At 37.8% G+C, this 17,673-nt stretch overlaps 1 protein-coding gene across 8 annotated transcripts in view; it reads right to left on the bottom strand.

The window, feature by feature from the left end:
* FREM1 (FRAS1 related extracellular matrix 1) overlaps window positions 1-17,673 on the bottom strand; it is a 160,492-nt gene that overhangs the window by 92,202 nt on the left and 50,617 nt on the right. For all 8 annotated transcript variants that reach the window (XM_045840791.1, XM_045840792.1, XM_045840790.1 and 5 more), the window contains 5 exons: window positions 15,824-16,168; window positions 15,068-15,210; window positions 8,480-8,676; window positions 7,504-7,594; window positions 6,014-6,181 (listed from right to left, as the gene is read on the bottom strand). In XM_045840791.1, the coding sequence (XP_045696747.1) occupies window positions 6,014-6,181; window positions 7,504-7,594; window positions 8,480-8,676; window positions 15,068-15,210; window positions 15,824-16,168 (944 nt within the window). The remainder of the gene's footprint in view (window positions 1-6,013; window positions 6,182-7,503; window positions 7,595-8,479; window positions 8,677-15,067; window positions 15,211-15,823; window positions 16,169-17,673) is intronic.

The raw sequence follows: 17,673 nt of genomic DNA, 5'->3' as shown, positions 1-17,673 counted from the left end.
AAATATAAGGAAGGCCATATATGTCATACCCACTGCCAACCTCATACTTAATGGTCAAAAACTACAAGGTTCCCCTTAAGATGTGGAACAATACAGAGATGTGTGCTTTCACCTCTCATATTCAACATAGTACTGGAAGTACTAGCCATAGTAATCAGATAATAAAAAATAAAAAGTATTGAAATTAGAAAGGGAGAAATAAAACTGTCCTTATTTGCAGATGACATGATACTGTACATAGAGAATCCAAAAGATTCCACCAAGAAACTACTAGAACTGATATATGAATTCAGTAAAGTAGCAGAATACAAAATTATATCCAGAAATTAGTTGCATTTTTATATGCTAATAGTGAATAACAGAAAGGGAAATTAAGAAAACAATCCCACTCACAATAGCTTCAAAAAGAATAAAATACCTAGGAATAAACCTTTCCAAGGAAGTAAAAGACCTGTACTCAGAAAATTTGAAGACATTGAAGAAAGAAATTAAAGAAGATACAGATAAGTGGAAGCACATACCATGTTCTGAAGAATTAACATCATTAAAATGTCCATTCTACCCAAAGCAATCTATAGATTCAATGTAATTCCTATCAAGATTCCAATGGCATATTTCACAGGACTAGAATAAATATTTCAAAAATTTATATGGAACAAATAAAGCCCCACATAGCAACAGTGACACCGAGAAAGAAGAATAAAGTTGGAGAAACCACACTACCTAACATCAAACTATTCTATAAGGCCATAGTAATGAAAAACAACATGATACTGGCATAAAAACAGACACATAGATCAATGGAACATAATAGAGAGCTCAGAAATAAACCTATATCTTTACAGCCAATTAATATTCAACAGAGGAAGCAAGAGCATATAATGGGCTAAAGATAGTTTATTCAATAAATGGTATTGGAAAAATTGGACAGATAATGGATTGGCCAAAAAGTTTGTTTGTTTTTTTCCATAAGATGGCTGTAGTAGTTCTTAGTTGTCTTTATTTGAAACAATTTTATTAGATTATTGTGGCAACTGTCATATCAGCATGTATTTTTTTTTAAATTATCAGAACTGGTGAATTTTTGTATAGCCATTTTAATATTGAAGATGGAAGAAAGTACACAACATTTTTGGCATATTATACTTTATTATTTCAAGAAAATTAAAAACAGAACTGAAATGCAAAAAAAAAAAAGATTTGCACAGTAGATAGAGAAGGTTCTGTGACTGATCTAACACATCAAAAGTGGTTTGTGAACTTTCATGCTGGAAAATTCTTGCTGGATGATGCTCAACAGTTGGTTAGACCAGTTGAAGCTGGTAACAATCAAATTGAGACATTAATTAAATACAATGAACGTTATACCACACAGGAGATAGCCAACATACTCAAAATTTCCAAATCAATAGTTATTGGTGAAAATGAAAAATGTGTTTCTTTTATTTTACAGAAAAAAAACATGGATTTTTGGCCACTGCAATACATGCAGAAAAATGAAATCAGATCACCTTCTTACACCACACATAAGAATAAATTCAAAACAGATTAAACACTTAAATGTTAGACCCAAAACAATTAAAATCCTAGAAGGAAACATAGGAATCTCAGACATTACTCATAGCAATATTTTACCTCATGTATCTCTTCAGTCGAGGGAAACAAAAGAAATAAATAAATGAATAGGACTACATCAAACTAAAAAATTTTTGCACAGCAAAGGAAATAATCAACAAAACAAAAAGACAACACATGAAACGGGAGAACATGTTTGCCAATACATCTGATAAGGGGTTAATATGCAAAATTTATAAAGAATTTATAAAACTCAACACTCAACAAAACAAAAAACCTAGGGCAAAGGACCTGGAGGAGATGAAGAAAGCCAAATAAGCATAAGAAAAGATGCTCAACATCAGCAATCATCAAAGAAATGCACATTAAAACCACAATGAGATACCACCTCACACTGGTCAGAATGGCAATCAATAGTCTGAACAAACAACAAGTGCTAGCAGGGTGGTGGAGGAAGGGGAACACTTTTGCACTGTTGGTGGGAATGCAGATTGGTGCAGCCACTGTGGAAAGCAGAATGGAATTATCTCCAAAAGTGAAAAATAGATTTGCCTCTTGACTCAGCAATCCCACTTCTGGAAATCTATCCAAAGAAACCCAAAACACTAATTCAAAAGAACATAAGCACCCTTATGTTCATTGCAGCATTATTTACAGTCGCCAAGATATGGAAGCAGCCCATGTGTCCAACAGTAGACGAGTGGATTAAGTAGATGAGTCGATCAGTAAATGAGGGGACATTTACATAGTGGGATACTACTTAGCTGTAAAAAAGAAGAAAATTTTACCCTTTGCAACAGCATGTATGGATCTGGGGAATAATATGCTAAGTGAAATAAGCCAGCCAGAGAAAGACAAAATACCATATGATTTCACTCATATGTGGAGTCTAATGAACAAACTGAACAAATAAGCAAAATAGAGACAGACTCATAGATGGAGAGCAGGATGACAGCTATGGGGATATTAGGGAGTGGAGGGATCAAGCAAAAAGGAAAAAGGACTCATGGACGTGGACAACAGTGGGGTGACTGTGGGGGTGGTTTAGAGAGATAAATGGTAATGAAAAAATGTAATAAATTTTTTTAAAAACCAAATTTAAAAATATTGAAGCCACAAAAAAATTTTATAATAGAAAAACCCACTGCTTGAAAACTAATAATTCATTTGGAAGTAAAGAGCATACTAGAGGGGCTGACAAAGAAATAAGTCTTGAAATAAGTCTTGAAACTCTCAAACAAGTCTTGAAAACTACTATATACAATATCTTCACCTTAGAGAAGGTGATATTATGTTTTGACATAAACATAGTCAAAGCTCTGAGTTCCTACAGTAAGAAAATGTTTGTTTAGTGTAGCATCTTACAGAATGTGGTACTATTTTGTATATATTACCACACAGAAGCAAAGCAAGCAGACAAAGTGGGGACACCAAGTCATGGGCTCTGAGGGCTCCTAGGAGATGACTGGGGTTGGGTGCCCTGCCAATGTGAGGACACAGCATTCTCGAAGGAAGCAGCCACTCTCCTCAGAGCAGCTACTGCTCCCAGAAAGGATGTTCCCAAGGAAAGTTGTAAAGAGGATGAGATAAGGAAAGGGTGAGGAAAGGGGAAAGAGAAGTCAGGAAGAAGTTGCAGCTCACTCAGAGCCCTGCTCTACCCTCCAGCCCAGCAGGGCACAGCTGCCAGGGGCATCCGTGCATGCCCCAACGACAGCCCAAGGATCATAGAGATTATGATCCTCAGAGCTACAACCCTGAGACAGCCGCCCTCTATTCTTTAATAAACTATTTCCACCAGCAAAGTAAAACATAAAAGCAAGAGCTTTCTCTCCCTACAACCACTATAACCCCATCTCTCCTCAGATGCCTTACTTTAATTTTGCCAAACCTGTATTTTCACTGTTTTAAGAGGAAGAATAAAAGGAGCTCTTATTAAGAAAGGAGTGTTACTTTGAAACAAAGTCAATGTCTGCATCCTCATTTTTTCCTCAGTTGCATCAATGACTATCCCAAGAAATACAGTTTGTTTTAGTAGATGATTTTTAAACACAACACATATGTATTTAGAACAACTTTCAAAAAATAAAAGCATAAGGCTAATTTGACCCCTACTCATTATCATTAACTTCTTAGTTCCTGCCAGAACCAAGTGCTTAGGTTTCTGGCATTCAGGTTAGCATGGTGTCAGGGTCCCCGGGGCAGCCATCTGTGGGCATTTGAAATCAGAAAATCACTCCTATGAGTGGTTTCACTAGCACCACTTATTTAATTTTATTTCTACTATTCTCAGGTCTCTCAGATACTATTTCATTTGTTCCATTGACTGTACAAAAAAGATACAGAAGCAAAGCAACTGTGTCTCAATCCACTATGCCACTTGAGCACCAAGTCCTCATAAGTATTCAACCATTCTGCATCCTTTTTGGTTTTCACCACAGATCATCTTTCTCTAAGAAAAGACTTGGAATGCTTTGCATAAAAGGGTATTTCTCCATGACTGTTCAAGAAAAATCTTTAGCTGCTTTAGATGCTGGGCTAGTTCAGGCCTCTATCTCATACATAGAAAAGGATGGTGTGAATAAAATCTAATCAAATTAGCTGGCTTTCTAAACTATTTTCTCCACAGCCATGTGATCTGGGGTCTGACAGGGAGTTGAAGAATCAAGTTGAGATTATTTTGTGTGAGTTCCGTGGTGCATCTTCTTCCAACGATTGCAAGCTCACAGCCCCGAGGAGGCAGGCCTTCAATGTAAATGGCTGTGCACAGTTGGGTGGGGATTTTGGTGACTGGAGAGCACACCTTTTCCAAGTGTCACTGTGGGATATGTGGGCTCAGTGTTGTTAGAGCTTCCAAATTTCCAACAAATGCCAAAAATCCAGACTTGATAAGAAGCCTCCTGATGTTGGCAACTCATTATTCAAAAATATTGTTTTTTACCCAACCCAAGTTCACCTTGCTCTCTCAGGGTGAGCCCTGTGCTGCACAACCCTGGGCAGGTGTAGAGATGGTGAGGAGTGAGCGAGAAAAGGAGCAGCAATGCTTTCCAGGCTATATTCCAGGTGGCTACCTGTGAAGGTGACCTGTTTCCTTGGGGATCAGACATGTGTCGGTTCTCATCTCCTCAGGTCCCTAATGAATGGGTAATCCTACTTTGTCTCTACGCTTCTTAGAAGGGAAAAATGGACCCAGAAACAGCCACAATAATTTGAAAGAATATATGCATTCCCATGTTCATTGCAGTGTTATTTATAATAGCCAAGATTTCAAAGTAGCCCAGGTGTCCATGAGTTAGTAAGTGGATAAAAAAGCTATGGTACATTTACACAACTGAATACTACTCAGCCATAAAAAAAAAGGAAACCTTACCCTTTGAGACAGCATGGATGGACCTGGAGCACATTATGCTAAATGAAATAAGCCAGTCAGAAAAAGACAAATACCATATGATTTCACTCATACATGTAATCTAATGAACAAAATAAGCTGATAAAAAATAGAAACAGACTCACAGATAGAAAGCAGGCTGACAGCTGTCAAAGGGGAGGGAGGTTGTACACTAGGTGAAAAAGGTGACGGGATTAAGCAAAAACAACAGCAAAACTCATAGACCCAGACAACAGCATGGTGATTACCAGAGGGAAAGGGGGATGGAGTGAACTAACAGAGGGTAAAGAGGGGATGAATGGTGATAGAAGGAGACTTGACTTGGGGTGGTGAACACATACAACAATATATATATGATGTATTATAGAATTGTACACCTGAAACCTATGTAATTTTCTTACCAACATCCTCTCAATAAATTCAATAAAAAGGTTTAAAAAACAAAGCCACACCAATTAAGTCTAGTACTCTGATGGGGAGGAGGCAGAGTATGGAACAAACTCTCAGTATGAACCCCACCTCTCAGATAAGACTGTCTAGGAGGCATCGCCTTTGTAGTTCAGAATTAATGAGAGATCCCAGTGCTTTACAGCTCCATAAACACTGGGGAGTGGACTGGATAAAATGGAATGGCCCATCTTAATTCATTTTGGAAAGTTAAAAGCGTCTTTAGATTACAGAGTAGCATAGCTGGCCTGCAGTGAGAGCAAATAAGCCCTTCTGGTTGCTAAGAGACCTATAATTTAATCTCCTTCCCCTGATCAATATGTGAAACTCAGAAGAAAGACAAGGAAATGAAAGAGATTTTGATAAAGCTTTGAAAATAATGCCAAATTCAGCAACTGGAAAAATCTCACCTTTAGACAGAAAGTCCCATGGGAAGTGAAGAACTGCCCCCTCCCCATGCTTTTTCCTACACTGTGGCTAGAAAATAAAAAAGTTCTTTAAAATTGCCTAAAGAAAAGTTAGCATTTCCAATAAATCTTAAAGTCTTTCCTTGCTTTCCTTAGGTCATTCCTCCTTTTCATCCTTTACATCAAACATCGCACGTACCTCAGGAACTTGGTTGTCCACTGGGAGAACTGTGATGTTAAAGCAGATCCCGTGCAAAGTGCCGCCGTGCTGGTTACTAATGGAAAATGTGAACTGGACGTGTCGTGGATGGGGGCCTATATCATGCAGAGGTGGCATGTAGGCCACTTTCATGTAGTTCACAGCATCCTACAAAGCAAATCAAAATGGACACATGGGTGCCAATTTGCAAGGATTAGAGACTTTCAGAGATATAGGTCTAAGGGAACTGTCATAATAATAATATGGAATAGCATAAACGCACCACCATCAATCTGAGGATTCCAAAAAGGTCTACTTTATAAATCACACTTTCTAAAACTCGGGAGGGAAAAGGACAAAGAAATTTAGTAAATGTATCAAGTACTTGAAGCCAGCCAACTCTATAAAAGGCAGGAGACTTGAATTTTAACTCAGCTTCCCCATAAGTAGAGCTCCTGTGTAAGCTCTACTAGTATAAGTAGCTGTGGGACATCGGTCAAGCTGCTTACACCTGCTAGACCTCTTTTTTCTTTGTCTGTAAAATAAATGAAATCATAAAATAATAGTACCCACCACATGGGCTGACATACTCATTTACAACATCTAACTACAGTTAGATTAGGCATAATAAGCCCCAAACTACAGATCAGCTGCTGCCTAAGCACACTCATTGCCACTATTGTGACCCCTCTGCGGTCTTCAGAATAGGGTCCACAGGACTAGGGAGAAGACTGATACAATATTTTTGGAAAGTAGTAGATGTTCTGGGTTGAACTATATCTCCCAAAAGGTATGTTGAAGACCTGACCTCAGAATGTGACTTTATTTGGGAATAGAGTTGTTGCAGATGTAACTAGTTAAGGTGAGGTCATAGAGGAGCAGGGTGAGCCTTTAATAACTGGAAAACTTATAATAGAAAAGAGACAAATAGGAAAATAGTGGCCACAGATGACAGGCAGAGGTTGGAGCCATATGTCTGCAAGCCAAGGAATGTCAAAGATTGCCGTCAGACCACCAGAAGCCAGGAAGAGGAAAGGAAGGACTCTTCTACATACTTTCAGAAAGAGCAAGGCCCTCCCACCACCCTGATTTCACACTGCCAGACTGCAAAATGTGAGACAAGGAATCTCAGTTGTTTTAAGCCACCTAGTTTGTGGTACTTTGGTATGAGTAGCTCTAGCACACTGGCATGATAGGATGTGAGATAAACTGAATTTGGTGGAATAAAAACATATGTGCTGGGTCCCTGCTGGCAAAGTATGCAAAAGCCTCTGTCAAATTACAAGATTTTGAAATCTTATCCAACTTGATAAGCTCTGTCAAATAGATGTTGCACATTTAATGTAAAGGTACAGGCAGAAGGAATAAAGATATCAAGCACTTGTAACAGATGTCAAAGACCATCATTCTCAAGTGCAATCATAGAAGCACCAGGACTTCTCAGAGGACACTTCCATCATTTTTTTAAACACTTGAGCATAGCATCCTACCTGAGTGAATGACTTCAAGCCCAGGGCTGCAGGGTTTTTGGCCAGCTTTGGTATGCTATCCACCATGAATAATTTTCCAGCGTCTAAGTGTCTAAAGAGAAATATTGAACACATCAGCTCTTTTTCCAAGTAACAAAAATTAAGTCAAATAGCCTACAACCAAATTTTTTAAAACTAAAAGAGCACATCATGGGAAGAAATAAAATATTAAGTTCCCATATTCTGTTTTTACACGTTGGGGATTCTAGCTGTAAGTCCACTTTCATTAATGCCATTTTTATCATTACTGCAAAGAGTATGCACAACATTTTCCACTTGGACATCATGAAGGAGATTCATCATTCTCATCCTAAAAATGTTTCCTTGCCATCCCATGCATGCCACCCACCTAGACTATATTCATGCCACTTTCCTGGATTGGAACCATAGAATATGGCCATTCTGTGGCCTGTGATGCCTAAAAATGATGTTATAAAGACTCAACAAATTTTACTGGAAAAAAAAAAGAATCATTCTCTTTAGAAGAGGGGATTAAAGACTGTTTTAAGCCAACTGAGCTGAAGATACTACAAGATGCAGGTAACTTAGCAATTAATACAACTTTTGAAGGGAGGTATAAGATTGAGATTAGAGTAAATGTTAAATAGAATATAAATTCATGTCTGACCAACAAAGCAATTGAACCACAGCACTACATATTGCCTCTTTTGACTCTCTACCAGGGGTGTCCAAACTTTTGGCATCTCTGGGCCATACTGGAAGAAGAGTTGTCTTGGGCCACATATTAAATACACAAACACTAATGAAAACTGATGAGAAAAAAAAAAGGTTTTAAGTAAATTTACAATTTTGTGTTGGGCCACATTCATAGCCATCCTGGGCCTCATGCAGCCCATGGGCCATGCATTGGACACCCCAGTGGGCTAGAACATAGCCCTCAACTAACAGTCGAGGTAATGGTTTTTCATAGAGATACCTGTGACTGAAAGGGAAAAATGGAGGAGTTGTTACTGTATAGAGCAGCTCCTGGTCATACAATTCCGTATCTATAAAATGTAGATGTTTCTTAGTTATGTAGGCCACCTCAGTTTCCTTGACAATTAAATGCCGAGAAACTCCAGGAGCCTCTTTGGGAACCTGGTCATCCACTGGAGTGATATGAATGGTCACCACCTGGAAAGAAATGATCTGTACCATTAATTTGAAGTACCAGACAGACACCGAAGAAAACACCCACAATCACCTCATCACAGTGATTTTTGACAATTTTTCAAAAAATGTCATTAATCATATACCTCCATTGAAATGATTCAGGAACTATGAAGAAAGCAAGCCTAAAAAGGAACATTCTCCACCCATTTATATGATATTCTAAGAATGTAATTACCACAGTTATAATTAGTGCAGTCATGAGTGTTATTGAATGGGTATTTCTACATCTCCTTTCCACCAACAACCTTTTTCGACCTCCCTGTACTCAGTCATTAATTCTAGAAACCTTGACATAACTTTTGGGTCCCCCTTCTCTACCCACATATGCATAACATACCTTCCAGAGTTTCTCCTTACAAAATCCCACAAGCCACTCCCACCCTAGCTGTCATTCCTACTGGTACTGGCCTAGATCCGGCTCTCATAATTTCCTCCTTGCATTACTGCAACAACTTCCTGTTAGCCCCAACTTCAATAGCTAGTACAGAGTTCGATACCTCTAGTGTTATCTTTTTAAAAAATACAAATCAAATCAGGTTATTCACCTCTGCAACAATTTTAATTGCCCAGGAGTGATAGAATTATTCAAACTCCTTAGCATGGCACCTAAGACCCTCTATAGATTGGTTCTGGTTTTGGTTTTGATTTTCATAGTGATATTTTTATCAATATTATGGGGTTTTAAAAATTATTTTTTACCTATTTATTGTGAAAATATACATATATAACCCTCCACAGTTTACATCTCTATTTTTCAACTTTATCTTTTACTCCCTTCAACATTAATTCAACACTCTAGTTGCACATGAAGGACTGGACCCTGGCCTTTAAGCATGCCCCTCTGCTTTGAATCACGTTGTTTCTTCAATCTGGAATTCTTTTCTCCTGCTTTCCCCAGCAACCTGAGTTTTTTCATGCCCTTGAAGGCTCTTAAAACTTTCTCCAATTTCTCGGTTGGAATTAATTGATCCTGAATTTTGCTTATTCCTTGCCAAACATTATTATTTTATTGTTTTGTATTATTAGCTAGTACTTCACAGGTCAGGTCAGTCTCTCCTAGACTGAAATTTCCATAAGAGGGGATCATAGTATAGTACAAACTACACAGAACTTGGCAATGAACAGGTTGTTAAAAGCCTAAGTGTACCACTTGGCAGCTATTGATTTTGAATATGTCACTTAAATGTTTTAAATGTCAATTTTCTTACATGTAAGTCAAGCATAATACCAACAGGTCCACAGACTTGTTATGAGGATCACACAATAGCACTGTGTAGATAAAAAGTCTCACACACAGTAGCTGCTCAGTAAATACTCTGTTCATCTCTGTAGCTCTTCAACACCTGGCACACGCTATTTTATAGGTAGAAAGTACTTCACCAGTATTTGATAACTGATTGAGTCAACATGCCCTGTTAGTGATTTTAAGAATTCTTTCAAGCACACCCACAGGTCTGGATCCCGCTAGAGGCAAGGAAGCTTTTTGCCAAACAGCTTTAATCATCATGTTTTCTTACAATAATCCACATCTGGCTGTGAAAAAGCAATTACTTATTCTTTCCTACAATAGTACATTTGCTTGTTAGTGTGGGTATTATCCTCATTTCAATTTATTTTAATTTAATAAGTTTATTTTTTAATTTAGTTTATTTTTATAACTTTAATATTGTTATTGAAGCACAGATCAACAATGCCAATTTTGTCTAATAATGGTGTTCACAATATCCAATTTGAAAATGAAGTGAATTCTGTTTTAAATTGACGTACAAAGCAAAAAACTGAAGCATGGTTAAGCTTTTACTATGATATAGACAATACTGAAATATTAGCTCAGCCCCCTCTGAGTGGTGCTCCCTGGGGCAAATCAGTGGGCCCTTTGGGATCAGTTTTCCCCTCTGCACATTGGGCATAACAATGGCTACTATGGTGATGTTAGGATCCAATGAGATACTTAATAGCACAGTGAGTAATGGGTAGTAGGTATTCAATCCATTAATGCCCTGTCTCCATTTTTCATTACTCTTATGAAAGCCTACCCCATATCAACTGCTCCACTATGAAGCATTTCAATAATTAAAAACTAAAGTCAGTTATCAAAATAAAGGAACACAATGGCAGTCATTGCTCTAGTCTCCTGGAGTCTGTGTCACAATTTTTTTTCCAATTATAGTTTTTTGCTAATCTACAAAGTTCAGAAATTCTCTATGGGAACTCCTAGCCACAGTGTGGATCAGTGAAGCTCCACTTAATTGAAAAACTGGATTTAATAAGGAAACAATAGTCATTGTGCCTTCAAAGAGACCATTTTCCATGCTAATTTATTCTCCAATGTGTTTTTTGTATAAAAAAAGAATGTGCAAGCATGCTTTTTTATAGCCCTGTAGTAATTCTTGGTGGGTACATTTTTCAACATGCTTTATGATCGCCTAAGTTGATGTGTCTTTACATATTTATGCATGTTTAAACAATTACTGCGTGTGTGTGCCAATGAGAAAAATCCTATTGTAACAGACTCCGCAGAGAAATAAACTGCTCTTAGTTTACTGAAATTTGGTTGTAAGAAAGACATTATTAAATACTCATTCCCAGTCAGTGGAAAACTAGTGCCCACACCAATCATTGGGCTTTTGCTTGCTGGGGGTCCTTCCATGCTTCCAGTCTACTTATGTCCACAAACACCCACAGGCAGATTTGCAGGGAATTAGAATATGAAGTGACAAATCCATACATAAAATGACAAAGCCTAACCTTGATCCTCAGTGTTCATAATATGATATTTGGCAGGCTGATATCTGACTTGTAGACCTGGGTTCTTGATCTTTTCTTTGCCCCAACCTTTGATTCCTGCCTGATTCTTCATTTTACAGCTTCCTTTGAGATTATACAGAGCTACCTCTTGCCCCCAAGAACTACTTCCAACGCTTGTTTTGCCAAACCATGTTCTGGCCTGACTTATAGAGGCCCACACCCTGGGTGCCTGTTCTCTCACCTGATCATGGTTCATCTTTCCCTTCCACTTTACCCACAGGCATCTGGGGCATCTGCTTTCATTCGTCCTACATACCTTAGTCCTCTTTCTGCTTCTCTCTTCTATCCTTATTTTGCATTTTCCATTTTACTTCCAATGTTACTCTCTTCTGGTTTAAGATCTCCTAGGTTTAAGCTCTATAAAGCCCTCTACTGAGAAGGATAAAGAAGAAAATATTTTTTTAAAGTAAATTTAGTGAGACAGGCTTTTTTGATGGTAGTCATGACATCCAAGAGAGAAAAAGGGAGAGGTTTCTTGCTGATGTGTAGACACCTTGTCGATGCACAGGTAGATCTCTCGGTAGTAGTATCCAGTTAGGGAGGATGAAAGGAGGTAAGTAGCATCCCTATTAATGCAAATTTCTTCCTGCTTTAAGTTAAGTTGCTTCTCACTTGAGGAGATGATGGGTTTCTGCCTTTATCAAAGGAAGTGTCTTAACAGTATGGCCTAAACAATCCTATGCCTGGGCTTATTTAATCTTTGGTGAATGTTGAACCTTTGATTACAAAACTCCCATTACATAGCCATCTTATCTGGACTTTTAGTTGAACAGCTGAAAGTTACAAATTCATTTTGAATATTTTAAATACATTTTTATTTGTAGAGCATGACTAGGTACTTGTCCAAATTTAAGATGAAGTAATCAAATAGACTAGACCATCATTTTACTCCCTTAAAAATTGAACTTTCAATGAAGGCATCAGAGTTTTACAACACAAAAATTCCTACCAACACACACACACATAAAATACTTACACTCATTCCTGGAAACTCTTAAGAAAAAAGCTTTATACTCACTACCTCCTCATCTCACTTCCTCCCCAATTTTTATAAAATATGTCAGTTTTCTTATTTCTTCCTAGTTTCAATAAAAGCTGAAAGAACCAGAGTTCATTTTGGGACCAATAGTTTTTGAGGTTCTGCTCTGAGTCAGATACCAAGGTCTGAAGACACAGAGATGAATAACTCAAGATTCCTGCCATCAATGAGCTCAGAGTTGACTCAACAAAACAAATAATGGCCTCACATTATAGTGATTTGATATTGGGTCATATATACATATATGGACCAGCTGATTCAGCCTGGGGGGACTGTGGAACAAAGACACCAGAGGAAGCTCCCTAGAACAGGTGATGCCATCACTGGGGGCAGGTCCACAGTCTGGAGAGGAACCAAGCTGACAATACCACAGATCAGAAGAGGGAGAACTGGGGGAATGGATGCTAGATGAATTCTATTGTACATAATGCTATTGTAATAATGGATTTTTAATTGTCCTCAACTACAAAGGTGTCACTGATTTCTTCTACTCTTCAAGATATTGTGTGAAGGATTCTGAGGATATTCTAGCCCCCAAAAGATGAAGGTTGAAACTAAAGCAATGACAATAAGGGGGGTAAGTACAGACAGATGAAAGATTTACCTGTTAGATTTAGTAAAACTTTCTGACTACTTGGTTATTCAGATATTAGAGAGAAAAGGGTTTAGGGATGACTTCAAAGAGTCTAGTTACAGTGGTTTTGTGCAAGTTTGGGGGAAATTATATACTAAATGCCTGTGGACATGGAGATTTTGAAATGCTGGTCAGATATACATGTAGAGATGTCAGGTACAGAGGTGAGTACACAAGGCTGAGCTGAAGAATATTTAGGAGCCAAACAGAGGGCCATACATAAATACAGAGCAAATTTATAGATTTGTATTCTCCCTCTCCCCCCTCCCTGCTTCTCTGCCTCTCAATGTAGATTAATGAGTTGAAAGCAGAGAAAAATGTAATTATGACTCCTTCTGTAGAAGCCCATCCAACAGAAGAAATAACCTTATAACTGAAACTACAATAGTTAGTCTGACTTATTTGCCAAGATTTAGAAATAATTTTATCTCGATAAAGTTTTCATTACTGAAACTTTATGGTCCTCATTATGGAGGGATCTACCATCTAGATTTGAACTTAAATATGATATAAATATACATAAGAAAACAAGCTATAAAAATATATAATAGAAGAAGAGGAAAAAGAAGTCTCAAGTTTTCTATTCTTGAAAAGGTATATAGTCTGCTAAAAGTGATATGGTATTCTAATCAGAAACAAAGCTCAGCTTGAATAGATACAACAGATGATTTCAAAATAAATCCTATTGATAGTTGTCATTTGGGATTACCAAATCAACTAAGGTCTCAAACAAAAGTGAAATCTAGAAATGATGTATAATATATTAATGGAAAGAAGGAGCTGTTATTTGTAAAGGAGTTGATTTGTTATTCAATAAGCAGTTGAACTGAGAATTTCCTCACTCATTCTCCAATGCCTCTTAACAAGGACCATCTACTTCCTTCAATTTCTGGACTCTCTGACATCATTCTTCTGATCACCTCTTAAACCTTTATCTTAGCAAGCAGATGAATAGCTCAGTCATCTATGCATTGGCTAATGTGACTGACTGTGGGATGAGAAGACATTATATAACCAATAGCAACACATGCTGTAAGTAGTTATTCTAGAGCTGGTTCAAGATTTGCTGAGATCCCTATACATTCTACCTTCCAAGGTAATCAGTATAAAATACCTAGCAAAAATAACTCTACAGTAGGTGATTGTTTATTTTCAGCTCTCTTTTTTCACTCCTACCACTAACCACTCTCTCCTCACAAAGACTCTACTCTTTTATAGTTGTCCAGACCCTACACTAACTCAATTTTCTGTAATTTTTATATGAGAATGTCTCTTTCAAATTATTTCTGTATCCTATATGTTTAAATGATCTCTTTAAATGGTAGTAAAACTCTTAGTTCTTCAAAAGCAACAATAAGTAATCATTAATTTATTTATTGAGTACTTACCATGTTCCAGAACGTTCTCAGTGCTTTCTATGTATTACCTCACTTACTCTCACAATCATTCCATAAGGAGTTGTACTATTCCTTATTTTACAGATGGACAAACTGAGGCACAGATCAATCAGCTTGTTGTGTCAAGGACAGGAGAAAACCACAGGCAGCCTAACTCTAAAGCCTATATTTTTACTACTATAGTGTCAGTATTTTCTTGAGTGCTATGAGGACAGCAATTTTGTGAGGTGTTCTGTATAAAAATGTCCAATGGTTAAAAACCTGGGAAACACCACACACAGAAGTGTATGGAACTTGTTAGAAAAGTAAATGGTAGAGAAGCGATGTTGTAAGCAAACTGACTTAATTTTGCTTACCTTATTGCTACTCAATCTTTGAACCATAAAACCTATTTTCAAGTAGTTTCTGTAACTTCCCCCAGAACACCTATCTGTGGACAAGACTTTGGGAAAGTGTTCAGAGATGGCCTCTTACCTGTGGTGCTGAGAGGTTCGGAGGTTCATGGCTGTCCCAAAGGACAAATGCAAAAGAATCTTCAAAGATTTCTCCCCCAAAGTGACGATAGTAAATGATGCCATTGAACAGATCCCACTGAAGGAAGCCAGGGACAGGATAGCCTATTGGGTCCACAAAACATCAAATATGTTTGTAACCATCTGCAAGTGTTTGGGTATAAACATAGTGGACTCATTTCCAAATCTTCTCTGCTTAGCATGTTGTGTGTGTACAAGGAACCTTCATTAAAAGCTTTTATCAAAGCTTGTAAATTATAAAGCAAAAAAAATTAAAGTTGCTAGAACTGTCTTAAAATATGTACAGAAATTAGCATTAGAAAAATATTTTTAAGAAACATTGTCTTAAGAAACACTAATTGATCCCTATTTTGTTGCTTCTGACTACCATAAGTGGTTATGAAATTATTCTAACAAAATATGAAATGCTATTTATGCAATTATGTTATCAATCATCTAGAATAGAATCAATCACCTCTCTTCGAACTTATTTGTTCTATCACCATGCTTGGAAGACTTAATTTTTCCAAGTGTAATGATTCCTTTTAGGCCCAGCTCTGTAACTTTCTGGATGCCCATCCTTGCATAGATCAACTTAAATTCTCTAAGTCTTAGGCTTCCCATCTATAAAATGAGAGTAATATTATCCCCTCTCATAAACAGATGTCCACCTTCACACAAATTTTGACACAAATTATCTTAACTGCCCAGAGCTTACCTATGAGTCCTGGCCCTGGCTTCTTCATGATCTCTCCAGCCTGAGGAGGTTTCGTGATATTAAAGAAGATGTAGTCATCACTGGAGTCCATGTCAGAAGCTCTCAGCATGGAACCCTGGATCAGTATGGTCTGTCCCTCCTCCAGTTCAATAACAACATTATTTATGAGGAACGGGGGACTGTCATCTTTGGGCAAAATGTTAATGGGAAACTTATGGTGGATGCTGTGATGACCATCGAAGATCCTGAAGACCACAAAGTCTTTGGTGGAGTCGCTGTCATCGTGATGATAACGAACAACTCCAGCCTGCAGGTCAGCCATGGTGAAGAGAAATCCTTTCGCCCCTGAAGGAGAGAGCAGAGGCAGCGCTGACTGAAGGAGGTAGGTGGCGCAGTACGGAGGCAGCCCTTGCAGTGAAAGCAGCACTAGGCAAGAGGGCATGGAAGAAAATGGTACAGCTAATACTTTCCCCTCTTGGAAAAACCACAGATTGTTTAGTGGGCTCTGAGCCTCCACAAACCTGCTTTTGGACATTGGTCGTAACACTTGTTAGTTGTGTAGATTGAGCAAGGTATTTGATTTATTTGAGACTCATTTCTATAAAATAGGAATAATGCCTACCTCATATTCCCTAGTATAGATGAGAGAACTTAAATAATAGTAATCTTACAATAAATGTTATGTGATTGTTCTTTAACTCATTGTTATTATCCTACATGACAACACTTCTTAGAGATATGATCTAGAACCAGCAGCATCAGCCCCATCTGGGAAGTTAGAAATGCAAGTTCTCAGGCCCTACCCTACACCTACTGAATCAAAAATTCTGGATGTGGAGCCCAGCAATATGTGTTTATCAAGCCCTCCAAGATAGTCTAATGCATGCTAAAATTTGAGAATCATTGGCTTATTGGCCAAGAGCTACAGCTCTGGTATCAAATGGCCTGGGTTAAAATCCCAGTGCCACTGCTTTTTAGGTGGATGACATTGGACAAGCCAATTTCTCTAAGTCTCAGGCTCCCCATATGTGAAGTGGGAATAATGATAGTACCTCACTTTATAAAGTTGTATAAGATAAAGTGTGTAGAATATTTTGTACCATATCTGTCACAAAGTAAATACTTAATAAATATTAGTACTATTTTCTATTTCCTCTGAGCCCAGAACATCGGCTTATGGGTCACTGCTCTATACTTCATTTTATAATATTAATAAACATTGCTTCACTTTTGTCTAAACTAAACTATTATAATTCTTAATGGCAACTGCCTCATTACTCTCCATATACCATATATAAAGACCTCACTGAAATAATGATTAAACAATAGAATAATTGACACAAGCTCCTTGCCCATTAGCCACTTTCTGCTTCTTCCTCACTACCAGAAACCTAGTTCTATTTGTAATGGCATGTGACCATTTCTTAAAATTCATGTCCCCAGTCTCCATCACGCACATATGGGTAGGATGTGAGTTGGCAGGAGATATAAGTGAATGGCACTGTATCAGACTCCTGGGACCAGTTGTTAAAGAAAGCAAACTTAGATGGCATAACTTTTTTCATTCTTTCTTCCTTCCTCAAATGCAGACCCAAAGCCTAGACATGTAGGCACCATCTTGTGATTGCTGACAGAGCAGAAAAGAGATTTTGGCATCGTGGATATGGAATCCTACATCTGGACAACTTGTCACATAAGGAAATAATGAAGTTTTAAGCCTCTGTAATTGAGTCTCCCTTACATGCAGCTGAACATCCACCCTAACTGACAGACCCAGGCATCAACTGACTACATACTGTCCTGGGATTAGACAAGAAAATTTATCATTTTATTTTTTATTTCAGAATTCC

This window comes from Phyllostomus hastatus, unplaced genomic scaffold (genome assembly GCF_019186645.2).
Source record: "Phyllostomus hastatus isolate PE091 unplaced genomic scaffold, TTU_PhHast_1.1 phas_contig_34, whole genome shotgun sequence".
Lineage (NCBI taxonomy): Eukaryota > Metazoa > Chordata > Mammalia > Chiroptera > Phyllostomidae > Phyllostomus > Phyllostomus hastatus.
Note: the sequence above shows the minus strand (reverse complement) of the source record. Positions and strands in the feature narration are given on the sequence as shown.